The sequence below is a fragment of the Lipotes vexillifer genome, unplaced genomic scaffold, assembly GCF_000442215.2.
Source record: "Lipotes vexillifer unplaced genomic scaffold, Lipotes_vexillifer_v1.1 scaffold515, whole genome shotgun sequence".
Lineage (NCBI taxonomy): Eukaryota > Metazoa > Chordata > Mammalia > Artiodactyla > Lipotidae > Lipotes > Lipotes vexillifer.
In genome coordinates this window covers 136,951-153,920 of record NW_006772017.1, presented here as the reverse complement: position 1 = coordinate 153,920, position 16,970 = coordinate 136,951, and the positions used below count along the sequence as shown (strand labels likewise).

The following is a 16,970-nucleotide window of genomic DNA, read 5'->3' as shown; positions in this document are numbered from 1 at the left end:
ATTCCTGCTTGAGTCTAAGGGTGCTAGTGATAGAATGAAATGCACGGATCGGATCCAGGAGAGATGCTGGCACTGCAGAGCCTGAGCTGTGCAGCAGAATTCACATATGGTTGGAAGATGAGCCTCGGAGAATTGGGAACGGTGTCAGCCAGACACCAGTGCCAAGTAGCACAGATTTAAAGATTTCTTGATACCCCTAGACAGCTGAGCAGAGATTTTAGCAGCAGCAGCAAATGCAGCCAGCCCATCGTGCCTTGGCAGCATTTGTGGAATTAATTGGAGCACTGAGTTGACAGGACACCAGTGTGGGGATATCTAAGAACCTTCTCTTTGGTGCTTGTGTCATGCTTTGTGTTGAATTGTGTATCCAAGGTCTCTGGGAGTGAGGAATGTTGCCCTCTGCTGGGACTCTAACTTAATTTTTTATTCAAGCAACTTAGCCAGAAATGTTTGTATTGATGGCAGTGTTTCTAACATGCTTGGTAGAAACTGAAATGTTTTTATTCATGAGGCTGACTATTGAGAGTTATGGGGGGTCTCCAGTTCTGATACACTGCTCTTCACTCACCGTAGGAATGTGCTGGAGTCAAATGACTTCTGTTTGCTTTGTTCAGATAGTTCACCCAGAAACTTGTCCCTGTGCTTATTTTCTACTCTGAGTGTTAATAAGGGCAGATCCTCCCCCCTAGAACGTGTACTCTTATTGCATGGCATGTGAGTTTCTGGTGACCTTTCTCTGCATGGAATCTTATTTAAATGTATTAGTGGAACTGCTTGTTACAAAGCCTTTGCTTTGCCCCTTTCCAAAATCAGTTGTAATGTAATGGTTTTTTTTTTTTAAATGATTGTCATTACACACTCAAATTACTCTATATTGGTAAAACCTCACGGAAATCTTATGATCCATGGGACCTCCAAAATTATTTTGGTGTAATAAAATTTAATGGTGAATGCTTTTCCCTTTTCCGGTAAGCGGCTTGAGGTGACCTCTAAAAATGGTTCACTATTCACTTGACCCAGAAAACCCCACAAAATCATGCAAATCAAGAGGTTCAAATCTTCGTGTTCACTTTAAGAACACTCGTGAAACTGCCCAGGCCACTAAGGGTACGCATATCCGAAAGCCACCAAGTATCTGAAGGATGTCACTTTAAAGGAGCAATGTGTGCCATTCCCTTGTTACAGTGGTGGAGTTGGTAGGTGTGCCCAGGCCAAACAGTGGGGCTGGATGCAGGGTCGGTGGCCCAAAAAGAGTGCTGAATTTTCACTGCACATGCTCAAAAATGCAGAGAGTAATGCTGAACTTAAGGGCTTAGATGTACATTCTCTGGTCATTGAGCACATCCAGGTGAACAAAGCCCCCAAGATGTGGCGCAGGACTTACAGAGTTCATGGTGGGATCAACCCATACATGAGCTCTCCCTGCCACATTGAGATGATCCTTACTGAAAAAGAACAGATTGTTCCTAAACCAGAAGAGGAGGTTGACCAGAAGAAAAAGATATCCCAGAATAAACTGAAGAAACAAAAACTTATGGCCTGGGAATAAGTGCTGCAAAAAATAAATGTAAATAAAAGTAAAAAAAAAGAAAAAATTTAATGGTGCTAAAAATCTAATTTACAGTCTATAGGAATTAGCAAGTAAGACAATTTGAATTTGTTAGGGCAGTGCTTTTCAACAGTGACCGCAGTTATAAATTCACCTTATAGAGCCATCTGGTCCACATATATGGATTTGTATGTAAATACAAAGACACAGAGCAATAGAACAAAACTTCCTGAATTTACTTACTGTGTGCAATGCCCTCTGATATTTTCTATTCTGTTTTCTTTTTTTCTTTCTTTCCTGTCTCTCTTTCATACTTCCTCCTTCCCTCCCTCTTTCTTCCTTTGTTTTTGTTTTTTTGGCCACACTGCGCGGCATGCAGGATCTTAGTTCCCCAAGCAGGGATTGAACCCGTGGCCCCTGCAGTAGAAGCATGGAGCCCTAACCACTGGACTTCCAAGGAATTCTCCCCTCCCTCTTTTATGCTGGTCTTGACCCATCAAATCAATGTCATCATTTAGTAATGGGTCACGTGACAACCCACATTTCTAAACACACTGTGTCAGGAGTAAAGATTTTCAACCATCTCCATCCCTTTCTTTCTCCAAGTTTCTGATGTATGTGTATGTGGTTTTCTTTCTTTCCTTTCTTTCTTCCTTTTTATTTATTTTAATTTTTTTTAAGTTTTCTTTTTTTTAATATTTATTTATTTTATTTATTTATTTTTGGCTGCGTCAGGTCTTAGTTGCAGCACTCAGGATCTTTGTTTTGGTGCGCAGGCTCTCCAGTTGTGGCACGAGGGCTCAGTTGCCCTGCGGCGTGCGGGATCTTAATTCCCCAACCAGGGATCGAACCCGCATCCCCTGGATTGGAAGGCGGATTTGGTTTTTTGTTTTATAAATTTTTTTTTTGAAGTTTTGAATTTTATTTTATTTATTTTTTATACAGCAGGTTCTTATTAGTTATCCATTTAATACATATTAGTATATATATGTCAATCCCAATATCCCAATTCATCCCACCACCACCACCACCCCCAGCCACTTTCCCCCCTTGGTGTCCATACGTTTGTTCTCTACATCTGTGTCTCTACTTCTGCCTTGCAAACCAGTTCATCTGTACCATTTTTCTAGGTTCCACATATACGCGTTAATATACGATATTTGTTTTTCTCTTTCTCTTACCCAATTTCATTCCTTTTTACGGCTGAGTAGTATTCCATTGCATATCTGTGCCACATCTTTATCTGTTTGTCTGTCGATGGGCATTTAGGTTGCTTCCATGACCTGGCTATTGTAAATAGTGCTGCAGTGAACATTGGGGTGCATGTGTCTTTTTGAATTATGGTTTTCTCAGGGTATATGCCCAGTTGTGGGATTGCTGGGTCATATGGTAATTCTGTTTTTAGTTTTTTAAGGAACCTCCATACTGTTCTCCATAGTGGCTGTATCAATTTACATTCCCACCAACAGTGCAAGAGGGTTCCCTTTCCTCCACACCCTCTCCAGCATTTGTTGTTTGTAGGTTTTTTGATGATGCCCATTCTGACTGGTGTGAGGTGATACCTCATTGTAGCTTTGATTTGCATTTCTCTAATGATTAGTGATGCTGAGCAGCTTTTCGTGTGGTGCTTGGGGAAGGCAGATTCTTAACCACTGGACCACCAGGGAAGTCCCTCTTCCTTCCTTTTTAAAAGTATCCTCTGTGGGGCTTCCCTGGTGGCGCAGTGGTTGAGAGTCCGCCTGCCGATGCAGGGGACGCGGGTTCGTGACCCGGTCCGGGAGGATCCCACATGCCGCGGAGCGGCTGGGCCCGTGAGCTATGGCCACTGGGCCCGTGTGTCCGGAGCCTGTGCTCCACAACGGGAGAGGCCACAACAGTGAGAGGCCCGTGTACAGCAAAAAAAAAAAAAAAATTATCCTCTGCTTTCTGCCAGGTAGCAGAACTACAGAACTGAAAAGAGCTTGAAACCCCACCTTGAGCTCAGCTGTCCTTCCTGTACTCCTCCCAGCCCCAGTCTTTAGAGCAAACAGACCTCTAAGAATGCCTTCCGTGAGTGACTTACCCTGCTGCACTGTAGGCAAGTTCTTCTCTTATTTACTGGTTGAGAGTGATCTTTACAACTAGTTCAATAAAAGGCCCATAGTATTGTCACTGCTGCAGCTTGGGGAGAGCGTTGTTTAATAATAATCATACTAAAACAGTAAATATTTATTAAGCACTTACTGATTCAGACACAGGCTCAGTGCTTCATATACATTATCTCATTAGGTCATCATAGCTACCCTGGTACCCAGAGACAGGTACCATGATATATCCCCGAGTTACACACAGGAAGCTGAAGCATGAAAGGTCATGCAGAGGACCTATCCACTCCTTTATACCTACCTACCAACACTCATGTTATGCATTAAGCTAGTGGCCTCTCTGAACAGGTTCTTTTTCTTAAGCATATATTTGAGGGTGGTAGACACTTTACCCTGCTTAACAAACATTCAGTGAGCTCTTCTCTGTCCCAGGCACTTTGCAGGACACTAGGGATGGACTCAGGAAGGACCTGGCCCCATCATGTAACCATTGTGCAGTGTGACGAGGTTGGGGATAGCTCAGGGAGGAGACCCCATGAGGGAGAGAGGGGCAGGTGGCAGGCTCGCCCCAGCCCAGCAGGCCCCTGGTCCTCTACTCTTGGGAAGTTTTTTGGCGGGGTTGGGGGGTGGGGTAGGAGGGCCAGGGGCCTCTGACCCATCATCAGTTTATAAATTTATTTATTTTATTTATTTATTTTTGGCTGCATTGGGTCTTCGTTGCTGCTCGCGGGCTTTCTCTAGTTGCGGCTAGCGCGGGCTACTCTTTTTTTTTTGTTTTGTTAAAGGGTCATCGTTAATGTTTTATTTATTTTTACTTATTTATTTTATTTATTTTGCGGTACGCGGGCCTCTCACTGTTGTGGCCTCTCCCGTTGCGGAGCACAGGCTCCGGACGCGCAGGCTCAGCGGCCATGGCTCACGGGCCCAGCCGCTCCGCGGCATGTGGGATCTTCCCGGACCGGGGCACGAACCCGCGTCCCCTGCATCGGCAGGCGGACCCCCAACCACTGCGACACCAGGGAAGCCCCACAGGCTACTCTTGATTGCTGTGCGCGGGCTTCTCATTGCGGTGGCTTCTCTTGTTGCGGAACTCGGGCTCTAGGTGCACAGGCTTCAGTAGTTGTGGCACGCGGGCTTCAGTAGTTGTGGCTGGGGGGCTCTAGAGCGCAGGCTCGGTAGTTGTGGCTCACGGGCTTAGTTGCTCTGCACCATGTGGGATCTTCCCAGACCAGGGCTCGAACCCGTTTTCCCCTGCGTTGGCAGGCAGGTTCTTTAACCACTGCACCACCAGGGAAGCCCCCATCATCAGTTTAGACAAACAAACCCTGAAGAAAGTATTGCCTACCTCAGTGGGATAATTGAAACACTTGAAAGAATTCCTTTATTTTCAGGGTCCTGAGAGAGTAAAGTAGCTGTTCTTCTGCATGGTCGTTGTCAACAGAGATGCAAGAGAAAAATTAACCTTTGTCTAATATGAGTCTGATGATTCCATTTTTTAAAAGAGAGGGTCCAGGAAGTAATTCATCCATTTAAATAAACGATAACATGTGGGAGGTTCAGAACGGTCAGAGTTTCACATGCTTACTTGGCCTCACTGTCTCTGTCCACCTCATGCCTTCGTATCGCTCACCTGCCGTTGTAACGGCAGCCCCCCTGAGAGTGTCTCTTCCCTACATTTTTTTAGGCTAGAAGAGAAAAGCACCTCATGTACTGTGTTGTGCTGGCATTAGTTATCTGAATGCTTACAAATGACACTGAATCTGCCTGGATGAGATAAACTGAGGGCAGACCACCTGGCCCTGGCCACCTAGAGAGGTCCAACGGCTCGTTAGAGATGCAAAGCCTTGAATCAGAATCTGTATTCTAACTAGACCCCAGGCTGTTCATATGGATATTAGACTTTCAGAAGCGCTGGGCTGGGCCAGGTTATGCCAACCATATTCTTCCCCAGGTGGGGGAGCATCCTAAGGATGCACTTTGTCCTTGTCCGTTTTCTAGTTGCTTGAGGCATGTGCATGTCTGTGGAAGCACATGCTTTGTGCTTCAACCCTGCCCACTCCCCTGACACCCACAGGTGCTCACCAATTAGTTCTTCTGCTTAATCAGACCCTCAAAAATATATTCCAGTATGTTTTGGGGTCAAATTCAACATTTGTCAAAAACAAATTTATGACTGAAATATATAAATGACACATATTTAAAGCATACCATTTGATAAGTTTTGATGTGTATACCAATGAAACTATGCCACGATCAAGATGAGAAACATGTCCATCACCCACTACCATGAACGTCTCCTTGTGCCCTTTTGCATCCTCCCCCCATCCCCAGGTAACGACTAATCTGCTTTCTGTCACTAAAGATGAGTTGGCATTTTCTAGAATTTTATATGAATGGAATCCTACAGGCCTCTTTCGTTTGACTGGCTTCTTTCCCTTAGCTTAATTATTTTGAGGTTCATCATGAGTATCATGTTTATCAGCTCTATTGCTGAGTAGCATTCTGCTGTATAAAACAGTATATCTATATACTTGTTTAAAACTTGGGTTGTTTCCATTTTGGGGCTATTTACAAACAGGGCTGCCATGAACATCTGCATGTAAGTCTTTGTATGATCATGTGCTTTCATTTTGCTTGGTAAATGGATACCTAGGAATGGAATACCTGGATCATATGGTCCCATATATATTTAACTTCTTAAAAAAATACCAGTTGTTTTCTAAAGTGGTTATACCATTTTATATCCACCCCAGCAGCATGTGAGAGCTCCAATTCCCTCACATCATCTCCGTCATTCAGTACTGTCTGTCTTTTTGATTACACCCATCCTAGTGGGGGTGATGTGGTATCTCAGTGTGGTTTTAATGTGCAGATTACTAAGCATCTTTTTTTTTTTTAATTAATTTATTTTTTGGCCGCACTGTGGAACATGTGGGATCTTAGTTCCCCAAACAGGGATCGAACCCGTGCCCCCTGCAGTAGAAGTGTGGAGTCTTAATCACTGGACCACCATGGAAGTCCAACTAAGCATCTTTTTATGTGCTTTTTTGCCATTTATATGGCTTCTCCAAAGTGACAGTTGAAGCCATTAATTGGGTTGTATGTCATTATTGAGTTTGAGTATACTTTATGTAATCTGGATTCAAGTCCTTTATCAGATAAATGATTTGCCTGTGTTTTCTCCCAGTCTGGGCTTGTTTTTCATCTTTTAAAGAAGTTTTAAGTTTTGATGAAGTCCAGTTTATCAGTTTGTTCTCTTATGGATCATGCTTGTGGTATTGTATCTGAGAAATATTTGCCTAAAACAAGGTCATAAGGGATTGCGCTTATGCTTTCTTCTAGAAGTGTTAGAATTTTAAGTTCGTGTTTAGTTTTACATCCATGACCCATTTTTAGTTAATTTTTTATATGATATATGTAGGATGAAACGTTTTTGCTTTTTTTTTTTTTTTGCATATGTATATCCAATTTTTCTAGCATCATTTGTTGAAAAGATTCTCCTTTGTCTACTGAATTGCCTTTGAACCTGTGTTGAAAATCACTTGTCCACATATATGTAAATAAGCCTCTTAAACCATCCAGGGCCTGGCAGTAGGGAAAACCACTAAAGAAAGCTGAGGACTCTGGGATCCCAAATGGTCTGGGCAGTTGCCTTCTGGTATGAAGCTTGGGCTCAAGCTTTGGAGCCTTTAAGGGTATCTTCAGGACTTCCCTCATGGTACAGTGGTTAAGAATCCGCCTGCCAATGCAGGGGACACGGGTTCGATCCCTGGTCTGGGGAGATCCCACATGCCGTGGAGCAACTAAGTCCATGGGCCACAACTACTGAGCCCACGTGCCACAACTACTACGCGCCCAGAGCCTGTGCTCCACAACAAGAGAAGCCACCGCAATGAGAAGCCCGAGCACTGCAACAAAGAGTAGCCCCCACTCACTGCAACTAGAGAAAAGCCCGCGCAGAGCAATGAAGACCCAATGCAGCCAAAAATAAATAATTTTTTTTTTTTTTTTTTAAATAAAAAGGCTACCTTGAACTTGCCCTGGGAGTCCATCAGGAGTGGACCTGCAGAGTGCGCCAGCCTTGGGAGAGTTGAGGAGATAATCCCTGAAATCATTTTTGGTAGGGCTTAATTCTCTCACTGTCCTCCATTGAGCAAGGCTGGAGAGTACATAGAAAGTACCTTTCTAGATGCATAGGAAAGGTGTTAATTCAGTACATGCAGTGGGTGCTTTAGGACATGGGGCTTAATGCTCTTCTGCAATTCAGGTTGAGAAGGGCTGCTGGACTAAGAAGGGCTAGGAGACCGAGACTTAGAAAGCTGGGAGGCCTCATCACCTCACAGCATCCACAGTTGCCCGAGCTTGGGCGAGTTCTAGGCCTTTTCCAGTCTGAGATTAGATGTGACTCCAGGCAGTGGTAGAGTTGACAACAGACTGCCACTCTCTAGACCAGGGGTCCCCAACCCCTGGGCCACGGATTGCCTGTTAGTAACCAGGCCGCAGAGCAGGAGGTAAGCAGCGGGTAAGCAAGCGGAGCTTCACCTGCCGCTCCCCATGGCTCCCCATCACTCACATCACCGCCTGAGCCATCCCCCAGCCCAACGCTGTCCGTGGGAAAATTGCCTTCCATGAAACCGGTCCCTGGTGCCAAAAAGGTTGGGGATCGCTGGACCCCAGTTCTTCCGTGCTCAACACCATGTATCTTGGGAGCTGTCCAGAGTGGAGACACCTACTCTCCTAGAGGCTGCAGACTGGACAACACACTGCTGCTTTCTGGAGCTGCCGTTGGCAGGAATCCTCCCTGTCTGAGAGCAGTAAGGGCAGTGAGGTGGTGGCCTGCCCGAGGCAGAACTGCCACAGGAGCGCTTCCTGTGCCCGGGGTCTCTCTCCCATCCCTGGAGGACTCTTGCCCGGCCTTGCCAGATTATGTGTTTGCTCTCCTGCCAGGCCTTGTAGACAGGAAATTCAGGGCTTGTGTCCTACAGGAATTAGAAGCTTTTGAGGTCCAGCCTGAGCCTCTCAGGAAGTAGGGCGAGCGAGCAAGTTTGGCGCTGGGATGCAGGTTTGTGTTAGTGGTGTGTTGTGTACCGGCAGAGTGATTCCCGGGCAAGGGAAACACTTTCTCACAGGCTCCTGCGATCGACCTTGGCCCCCTCTTTTGTGTCTAGGGTAGTAAACCAGAGCCCTCAGCTAACGCACTTCTTGTCTTCCAGGCGCTCCTAGCAGGCATGCGGAACCGGGAGAACAGCTCGCCCTGCCAGGGCAACGGGGAGCAGGCGGGCAGGGGCAAGAGCTCGGGCTCCGTGTGGCCGGGCGAGGAGGAGCCCAGCAACGACGTGACCACGCCCTCCTACAAGAAGCCTCTGTACGGCATCTCGCACAAGATCATGGAGAAAAAGAACCCTCCCACCGGAGACGCGCTTAACATGTTCGAGCTCTTCGAGAAGGCGAACCCCAGGAACAGCCCCTCACCGCTGCGGCTCCTGAACGAGCCGCAGAAGCGGGACGGCGGCGGCGCCGCGGCGGCCACCGACAGCGACCCCAACATCTACTTTCTCATCCAGAAGATGTTCTACATGCTCAACACGCTCTCCTCCAACATGTCGCAGCTGCACAGCAAGGTGGACCTGCTCTCCCTGGAGGTGAGCCGCATCAAGAAGCAGGTGAGCCCCACCGAGATGGTAGCCAAGTTCCAGCCGCCCCCCGAGTACCAGCTCACGGCCGCCGAGCTCAAGCAGATCGTGGACCAGAGCCTGTCGGGCGGCGACCTGGCCTGCCGCCTGCTGGTGCAGCTCTTCCCCGAGCTCTTCAGCGACGTGGACTTCTCCCGGGGCTGCAGCGCCTGCGGCTTTGCGGCCAAGCGGAAGCTGGAGTCGCTGCACCTGCAGCTCATCCGCAACTACGTGGAGGTCTACTACCCATCGGTGAAGGACACGGCCGTGTGGCAGGCTGAGTGCCTGCCCCAGCTGAACGACTTCTTCAGCCGCTTCTGGGCCCAACGGGAAATGGAGGACAGCCAGCCCAGCGGCCAGGTCGCCGGCTTCTTCGAGGCTGAGCAAGTGGACAACAGCCACTTCCTGGACAACAAAGACCAGGAGGAGGCCCTGTCCCTGGACCGGAGCAGTACCATCGCCTCGGACCACGTGGTGGACACGCAGGACCTAACTGAGTTCCTGGACGAAGCCTCGTCGCCGGGGGAGTTCGCCGTCTTCCTTCTGCACCGGCTCTTCCCCGAGCTCTTCGACCACCGAAAGCTGGGCGAGCAGTACAGCTGCTACGGGGACGGAGGCAAGCAGGAGCTGGACGCACAGAGGCTGCAGATCATCCGCAACTACACGGAGATCTACTTCCCCGACATGCAGGAGGAGGAGGCCTGGCTGCAGCAGTGCGCCCAGCGCATCAACGACGAGCTGGAGGGCCTGGGGCTGGACGCGGGCAGCGAGGGCGAGCCCCCGCGGGACGACTGCTATGACTCTTCCAGCCTTCCCGATGACATCTCCGTGGTCAAGGTGGAAGACAGCTTCGAGGGCGAGCGGCCCGGCCGGCGGTCCAAGAAGATCTGGCTGGTGCCCATCGACTTCGACAAGCTGGAGATCCCGCAGCCCGACTTCGAGGTGCCTGGCGCCGACTGCCTGCTCAGCAAGGAGCAGCTGCGCAGCATCTACGAAAGCAGCCTGTCCATTGGCAACTTTGCCTCACGCCTGCTCGTGCACCTGTTCCCCGAGCTCTTCACCCACGAGAACCTGCGCAAGCAGTACAACTGCAGCGGCTCCCTGGGCAAGAAGCAGCTGGACCCGTCCCGCATCAAGCTCATCCGCCACTACGTGCAGCTGCTCTACCCGCGGGCCAAGAATGACCGCGTCTGGACACTGGAGTTCGTGGGCAAACTGGACGAGCGCTGCCGGCGCCGGGACACAGAGCAGAGGCGCTCCTACCAGCAGCAGCGCAAAGTCCATGTGCCGGGCCCGGAGTGCAGGGACCTGGCCAGCTATGCAATCAACCCCGAGCGGTTCCGGGAGGAATTTGAGGGGCCCCCGCTGCCCCCCGAAAGGAGCAGCAAGGACTTCTGCAAGATCCCCCTGGATGAGCTGGTGGTGCCCTCGCCCGACTTCCCGGTGCCTTCGCCATACCTGCTGTCAGACAAGGAGGTTCGCGAGATCGTGCAGCAGAGCCTCTCTGTGGGCAACTTCGCCGCCCGGCTGCTCGTCAGGCTCTTCCCCGAACTCTTCACGGCCGAGAACCTACGGCTGCAGTACAACCACTCCGGGGCGTGCAACAAGAAGCAGCTGGACCCCACGCGGCTGAGGCTCATCCGCCACTACGTGGAGGCCGTGTACCCGGTGGAGAAGATGGAGGAGGTGTGGCACTATGAATGTATCCCCAGCATCGACGAACGGTGCCGCCGCCCCAACAGGAAGAAATGCGACATCCTGAAGAAAGCCAAGAAGGTGGAGAAGTGATGGGCGCCGCGGGCACTGAGCGTTCTGCCGGAGCCCGCAACGTGTCCACAGCCGCGCACCTTATGTCGGCGGGGAGTGGCCTGCTGCATTTGCACACGTGACCGCCCCGCCAGCCACGGCCGCGAGAAAGAAGCCTCGCATTTGGCCTCTTGTACTTACTTTTGTCCTGTGTTCCTGGTGGTGCAGCCAGAGTCTGGGGAGGGCCAAGCTGTGATAGCAGAGAGGCCTCAGGAGTCAGGGTTCCCTCTCCTTGGCAGTGTCCTCCACGTCCCCTCACAATTTGAAATGCAAATCGAGCAACCTCTTGGTCCTCTTCCCACGTTTTACATCTTCCACTTTTATCAGTTTTTTTTAAGTTAAAAAGAAACCCTTTTTTAAGAAAATCATTGGGCTCTGTGGAGGCCATTTTACTTAGACAAAAATCTTTTAAATATTTGAGATGAAGTGTACTGTCAGATGACTTCAGTTGCTGGATTTTTTTTTTTTTTAAAGACGGTTTCAGATAAATGAAATTTTTAGAAGTGCCATGATCATGCGTGATGGCTAATAGCTTCAGGTGGCATAGAGATGGATTTTACTGACCTTGTCTTTTACATTGGATTTTGGAAGAGTCAGGATGCCTCTTGGATGGCGGTGGAGGGGATGGAATAGTGCGATGTCTTTCTGACCATATGGTCGGTCACCTTCTCCCTCCCACTGTGGTGCCGAGGAAGGGGCTTAGGGGGCGGCCTGGCCCACATTGCCGCGCCGGCAGAATGTTGTGCTCACTCTGTAGACGAGAACACTGGATGATGATGATGATGATGATGATGATGATGATGATGATGATGATGATGATATGAATGTAGAGAGACGTGGAAACACGTTCACAATGTCTTCATTTGAGCTGTGTCCTTCCACTGCCCGCTTTCCTCTCTAGGCAAGGATGCTGTTGGAGGGGCAAACACATTACCTTGGAGAAGTGTGTGTGGATATTTGGCTTCTTGTTTGATTTAAGGATGGGCCCCTTTGGGCTCACCAAGAACTGTTTACTTTCCATGTGTGTATTTGTACAAAACAAAACCCGGGTTCTAGGAGCTGTCTGGTGACTTCACCACACCTCATTGTCAGCTCCTCCAGTCAGTACACATCCTTGTTCCTCAGGGCGGGCCCAAGCCTTGGGCTCTCTTGGGGATACCTGGTATTGGAAGGACACAGGCCATCTCAAATGGGACTCCCATATCCCTTCCTAGGGTCCACTCAGAGCTTTCCCTCTGGGCCCTCAGAAGGTCCTGCTGTCCTACATCTGGCTGGTCCCTTGGCCTCAGGATGAGACACCTCTTTTCTCTCCCCTGGTTGGGAAGGTCACATTGCTCCAGGCCAGCGGCATGCTCTCCAGGATTCCAACCTGGAGGAAACTCCCCAACAGGTAAAGTCCTTAATATAAAAACAGTACTTTTACCTACCTGACTGTGGGGGCCAGTGCCTGAGGTGGAAAGGAAACAGTCTAACCCAAACACAGTACATCATACCAGAAAGCTAGAAAATGAATTGAGTCACACAGGGTAGTCCTAAAACCCTTGTGGAATGTTACAGATTTAATAATCTAATGGCTTAATATTTTGCTACCTTAAAATGCAGAAATAATAGAAACAATCTATGACTTTTCTTCATACAGATAAGGACTTCCGTTTCAGTGGCTGTATGACAGAATTTTGCCTGCACCCAGCGGGCAGTTTTTTTTTTAACATGACAAGATTCTGAGCAGCGTAAAGTTGCTGATCTAATTTTAGTAAATTTGCTTTTAAATGTCATTTACAGATTATTTCTATTGAAACTGCAGGCCTAAATGATTGCAATTTAGAAATGCACAGGGACTTAACAAATGACTGTCTCCCCACACACCCACATGTGCACACACACATTTCTTAGTAGAAAACTGAAGTGAGAGGATGGGGACCGACATGAATAACAAGCTCAACCTCTTTGTGCCTGGAAAGGAGGAGGACTGGAGCAGCCAGAGACTCACTTCCCCCTCTCCTGGGCCTTTCTCTATGCCTTAGTCTCTCCAGCACATAAATGCATGCCTGCGCACGCGCACACACCCAAAGACGGCAGTGGCACTCTCTCACTCACCAGCCCTGTGGGCGGGACGGTGCCATGGAATTTGTTCTGGTCTCTAGGATGTATCCAAGAGGATTCCAAGCCATGTGAAAATTGCCCTGCTTTCTAGAGGGTGGAATGTGACCCTGCAACTTCAGAAGCACAATCATTTAATAATTAAAAAAAAAAAAATCATCCTATCTACCCACGATAGAGACATCAACAGGTTCTAGGAATGAACTATGTCTCTTTAGAACCTAAAGCATGTTCAATTTTTGGAAACCGTGTTTTGGTGGTTTCCTTAATACCTTTCCTTGTAGGGCTTCTCCCCCCCCCCAAATCTTAAGAGTCCCTTCCAGTGAAGAGAGGTGGACACACTCTGTGAGCTGTTTCTTGTCTCTCTGGACTGACTCATCAGGAGCCGCCTGTGGGTCCCGTGTCTGTCTCTGTGGTGTCCTCAGAGCTCCCGCCATACAGGTGGGCTCCAGGGGCAGTTTTTTTTCCCACAAAGCAATAGAAATACAAAATACTAATTTTTTTTTCAAAAGTTAATGTTTTCCATAAAATCTGTTGGCAAAACCCCTTCTCCCTCCACATCTAAATTCTTTGCTTTTTACTTGTTTGCTTTTTTTGGAATTCCCCCCCCCCCCATGTCCAGAGGACTAAAGAAATAGCACAGATACATTTCTGATGTTGAATAAAATAGCAAAAGTCACAATAGGTGGTAGTGTCCCTTGTTCTTCTCTGTTAGTAAGTTTTAAAAGAATGTATGAAGATAGTCATGAATGTACTAATTGTTCTAATCCTGCTTCAGTTCACTTTGGCTGTGTCTACATGACAACACACGTTTGACAGGGAATAAAGTCATGTCCAGTGTCGTGGGTGTTCGTGTGCCCCTTCCCCCTTCAGTGTCGGCTCCAAACCTTGCTTTCTTTTTAAGTTTGGGGGGAGGGGCACCACCTCAGCAGCAATCATCAACCAACCAATGGGATCTACTTAGTGGTGAATGGATTAGCTGTTTAAATGCTGAGTCACTGGCCTACCCTACCACAGCATGGCCCCTCGGGTTCCTGCAGAGATGGCCTCAGTTTCCACCTTTGCCCCCAAATGTTTACTTCTTGCCTGACTGAGGAGGAGGGTATCGAGACCCCGGATTGGAGGCCATTGGGCTCTTATCCTGCCTCGCTGTGTAGATGGATGATATGGAGTGGGCAGGGGGTGGGGGCCGAGGGGCCCCGACTGTCACGTGGAGATACTTGCCTCTTGTAGATCCAGCCTTAATGTTCTTCTGACATCCTAGTGACGGCAGACCCTGCACAAAGTGGATATCAGAATTAATACTGTGAGGAGACAAAATAATGAGTATAGTTTTACCAAAGATAATGAAATATCGCATAATGTCTGCATTTTACCATTGATTTGAGTGCATCCTTAGAAAACTGAATGTAACAAAAACCCAGGACATTTTTGGAAATTGTATGCTCTCTAGCAACTTTGTGTGAATTTTTATACAAGCACTGTTTTATGAGTTATATAAAATGTTATAAAAATAGAAAATATATGGTCTCGTGACATCTTATTTTCTCAAGGCAGAGGTCTCTCAGAACGTCCGGGTCTGTCTGTCTTTGCGTGCGGCCTCCCCCCTCCCCCCTCGTCCCCGGGGAGGGCGCGGGCACTCGGGGCACCTCGGCCTCTCGGACTTAACGCGCTCTGGCTATCGGGGTGCAGTTTGTCACAGCCGAGTGGCTGAGACGTCTCCACACAAACCGCTTCCTGGCCATGCAGTAGGGGCGCGGCTGACTGCCCCCCTTTCCTGGTCGGGTGCCAGACCCGCCCAGCTGCTAAACTAGCAGAGCTTCACAGTTTACTCTTTTTTTCCACTTTGGATTAAATGAGATTTCGTTCCTCGAAGCTAACGTATTATTAACTGGTAACAAAAGGATGCATGTTTTTTTCTCGCCTCTTTGGCGAATTATAAATCATTAAATACTATTTCACAGTGAATATAAGGTCTCAAGCTATCAGAGCAACACTGTTTTGGACGCGGGGTCCGCGCGGCCTGAAGTGAGTCGTGGCCTGCGATTGGAGCCCGCCGCCTCCACGGCGTGAGCGCTCAGCCCTGAGTCCTGCCACCTGTGCTGTAAGCCTCGCGCAGGTCAGGGCTGGTCGGGGCTGGAGCCTCAGACATTTACTCCGTGAGCAGGTTTAAGCAAGACTTGAAGGAAGACTAAATTCTTTAGGTCCGTTCTGGCTGTGGGTATCTTTGTTTTCGACCAAAAGAAAAGAAAAAAGTCCCTTTCCTCAGCTGCCGAGAAGGTGCTCGGTGCTTCCGAGGAAGCGGAGGCCGCGCGGGGGTGAGGCCCGCCCTTCAGCCGCGACTGGCGCCGCAACTGGCGCCGCGCCCGGCACCCCGCCGCCCAGCGCTCGCCCGCGCCACGGCCTCGGTCTCCGAGCTCGCCTGCATCTACTCGGCCCCCGGTCTGCACGGCGAGTGACGTGACGGCCACGGAGGGTAAGATCAATGCCCTCATTAAAGCAGCCCGCGTAAATGTCGAGCCTTTCTGGCCAGGCTTGTTTGCCGAAGCTCTGGCCAGTGTCAACCTCAGGAGCCTCATCTGCAAGGTGGGGGGCAGGCGGACCGGTCCAGCAGGAGAAGCAGGCGGTCCTGCCCACTCCAGCGCCGCTGCCCCAGCTGAGGGGAAGAAAGCAGAAGCAAAGAAAGAAGAATCTGAGGAGTCTGATGATGACATAGGCTTTTTTTTTTTTTTTTTTGACTAAACGTAACACATTCAACAAAAAGCTGAACTGTTAAAAAAAAAAAAGCAGAACTCTTTGCTTCTGTTGGTCTTGCAAAAAAAAAAATCAGAATTTCAGTATATGCGGTTTCACTTGTAAAAGCAGTTCTCAGAAATAAGAGCTCCACACCAAATTATCCTGAAGTTTGGAACGGTGGGATGCAATGGACTCTTTAAGAGAGCTTCCAGAGAAATCTAAAATCCTTCGGCCAGTGGTGGGAACGAACATTCATTGTCTGCTTGCTGTGACGGCAGTGTGGGGCATACCTAACATTCATTGAGTATGTACAACAGTGCCGAGGAGGCACACTGCTGAGAGCTGCACCTGGATCACGGCTTGCAATCATCTCGGAACCCTGTGACGTAAGTTCCCTAATTAAGCCGGTTGAGACGAGAAAGCTAAGGCCCTGAAGGGTATGTATGTTATCTCATTTAATTCTCATAAAAACTCAGTGTCTTGGGCAATGCCATTGTCTCCGTTTTGTGGTGAGGTAGCAGAAAGGTTTACCTGCCAAGTTCACACAACTGGCAAACTTCAGTGCCAGGATTTGAACCCAAGTTTGTCTCGTTCCGCCGTACCATCTCAGAAACTAAACACCCCCGAGCCACACACAATACACAGAGATTCAGACCCGAAACCAGTTACAAGTCAGTGGTGTCCTGTCACCCACATCTTCTAAGTCCCAGTTTGTCTGATCTTAGATATGGGGGTGCCGGTTCTCAAACTGCCCTGGGTGAAATAATTGTGGCAATTGTGGACAGACATGTTCTGGTAAGAGTAAATTTTTTGAGATAGTGAAAGTAACTGCCATGGATCAGATTCCTTAGGAGCAGAGCCTGAGACTAGGATTCTTGTGCAATTGATTGAGGACCTGCTCCCAGGAGATGGGAAGCAGGACGGGCCCAGGGAAGGCTGTGAGCGAGAGTGTGGTCTCCTCTGCAGTCTGGCCTCATTGCCAGCCACTGGGAGACCCTAGAACATGAATTGTTTGGCAGAATT

The 16,970-nt window shown here is 48.9% G+C and overlaps 1 protein-coding gene and 1 pseudogene across 1 annotated transcript in view; both read left to right on the top strand.

Annotated features, from left to right (window-relative positions):
* The window catches only part of BEND3 (BEN domain containing 3), an 18,774-nt gene extending 7,681 nt beyond the window's left edge, over positions 1 to 11,093 (top strand). Inside the window, exon 3 of the mRNA XM_007447248.1 lies at positions 8,847 to 11,093. Coding sequence (XP_007447310.1) covers positions 8,847 to 11,093 — 2,247 coding nt within the window. The remainder of the gene's footprint in view (positions 1 to 8,846) is intronic.
* Positions 11,094 to 13,036: 1,943 nt separating this feature from the next.
* Positions 13,037 to 15,953, top strand: LOC103089037 (60S acidic ribosomal protein P1 pseudogene; annotated as a pseudogene).
* The last annotated feature ends 1,017 nt before the right edge of the window (positions 15,954 to 16,970 follow it).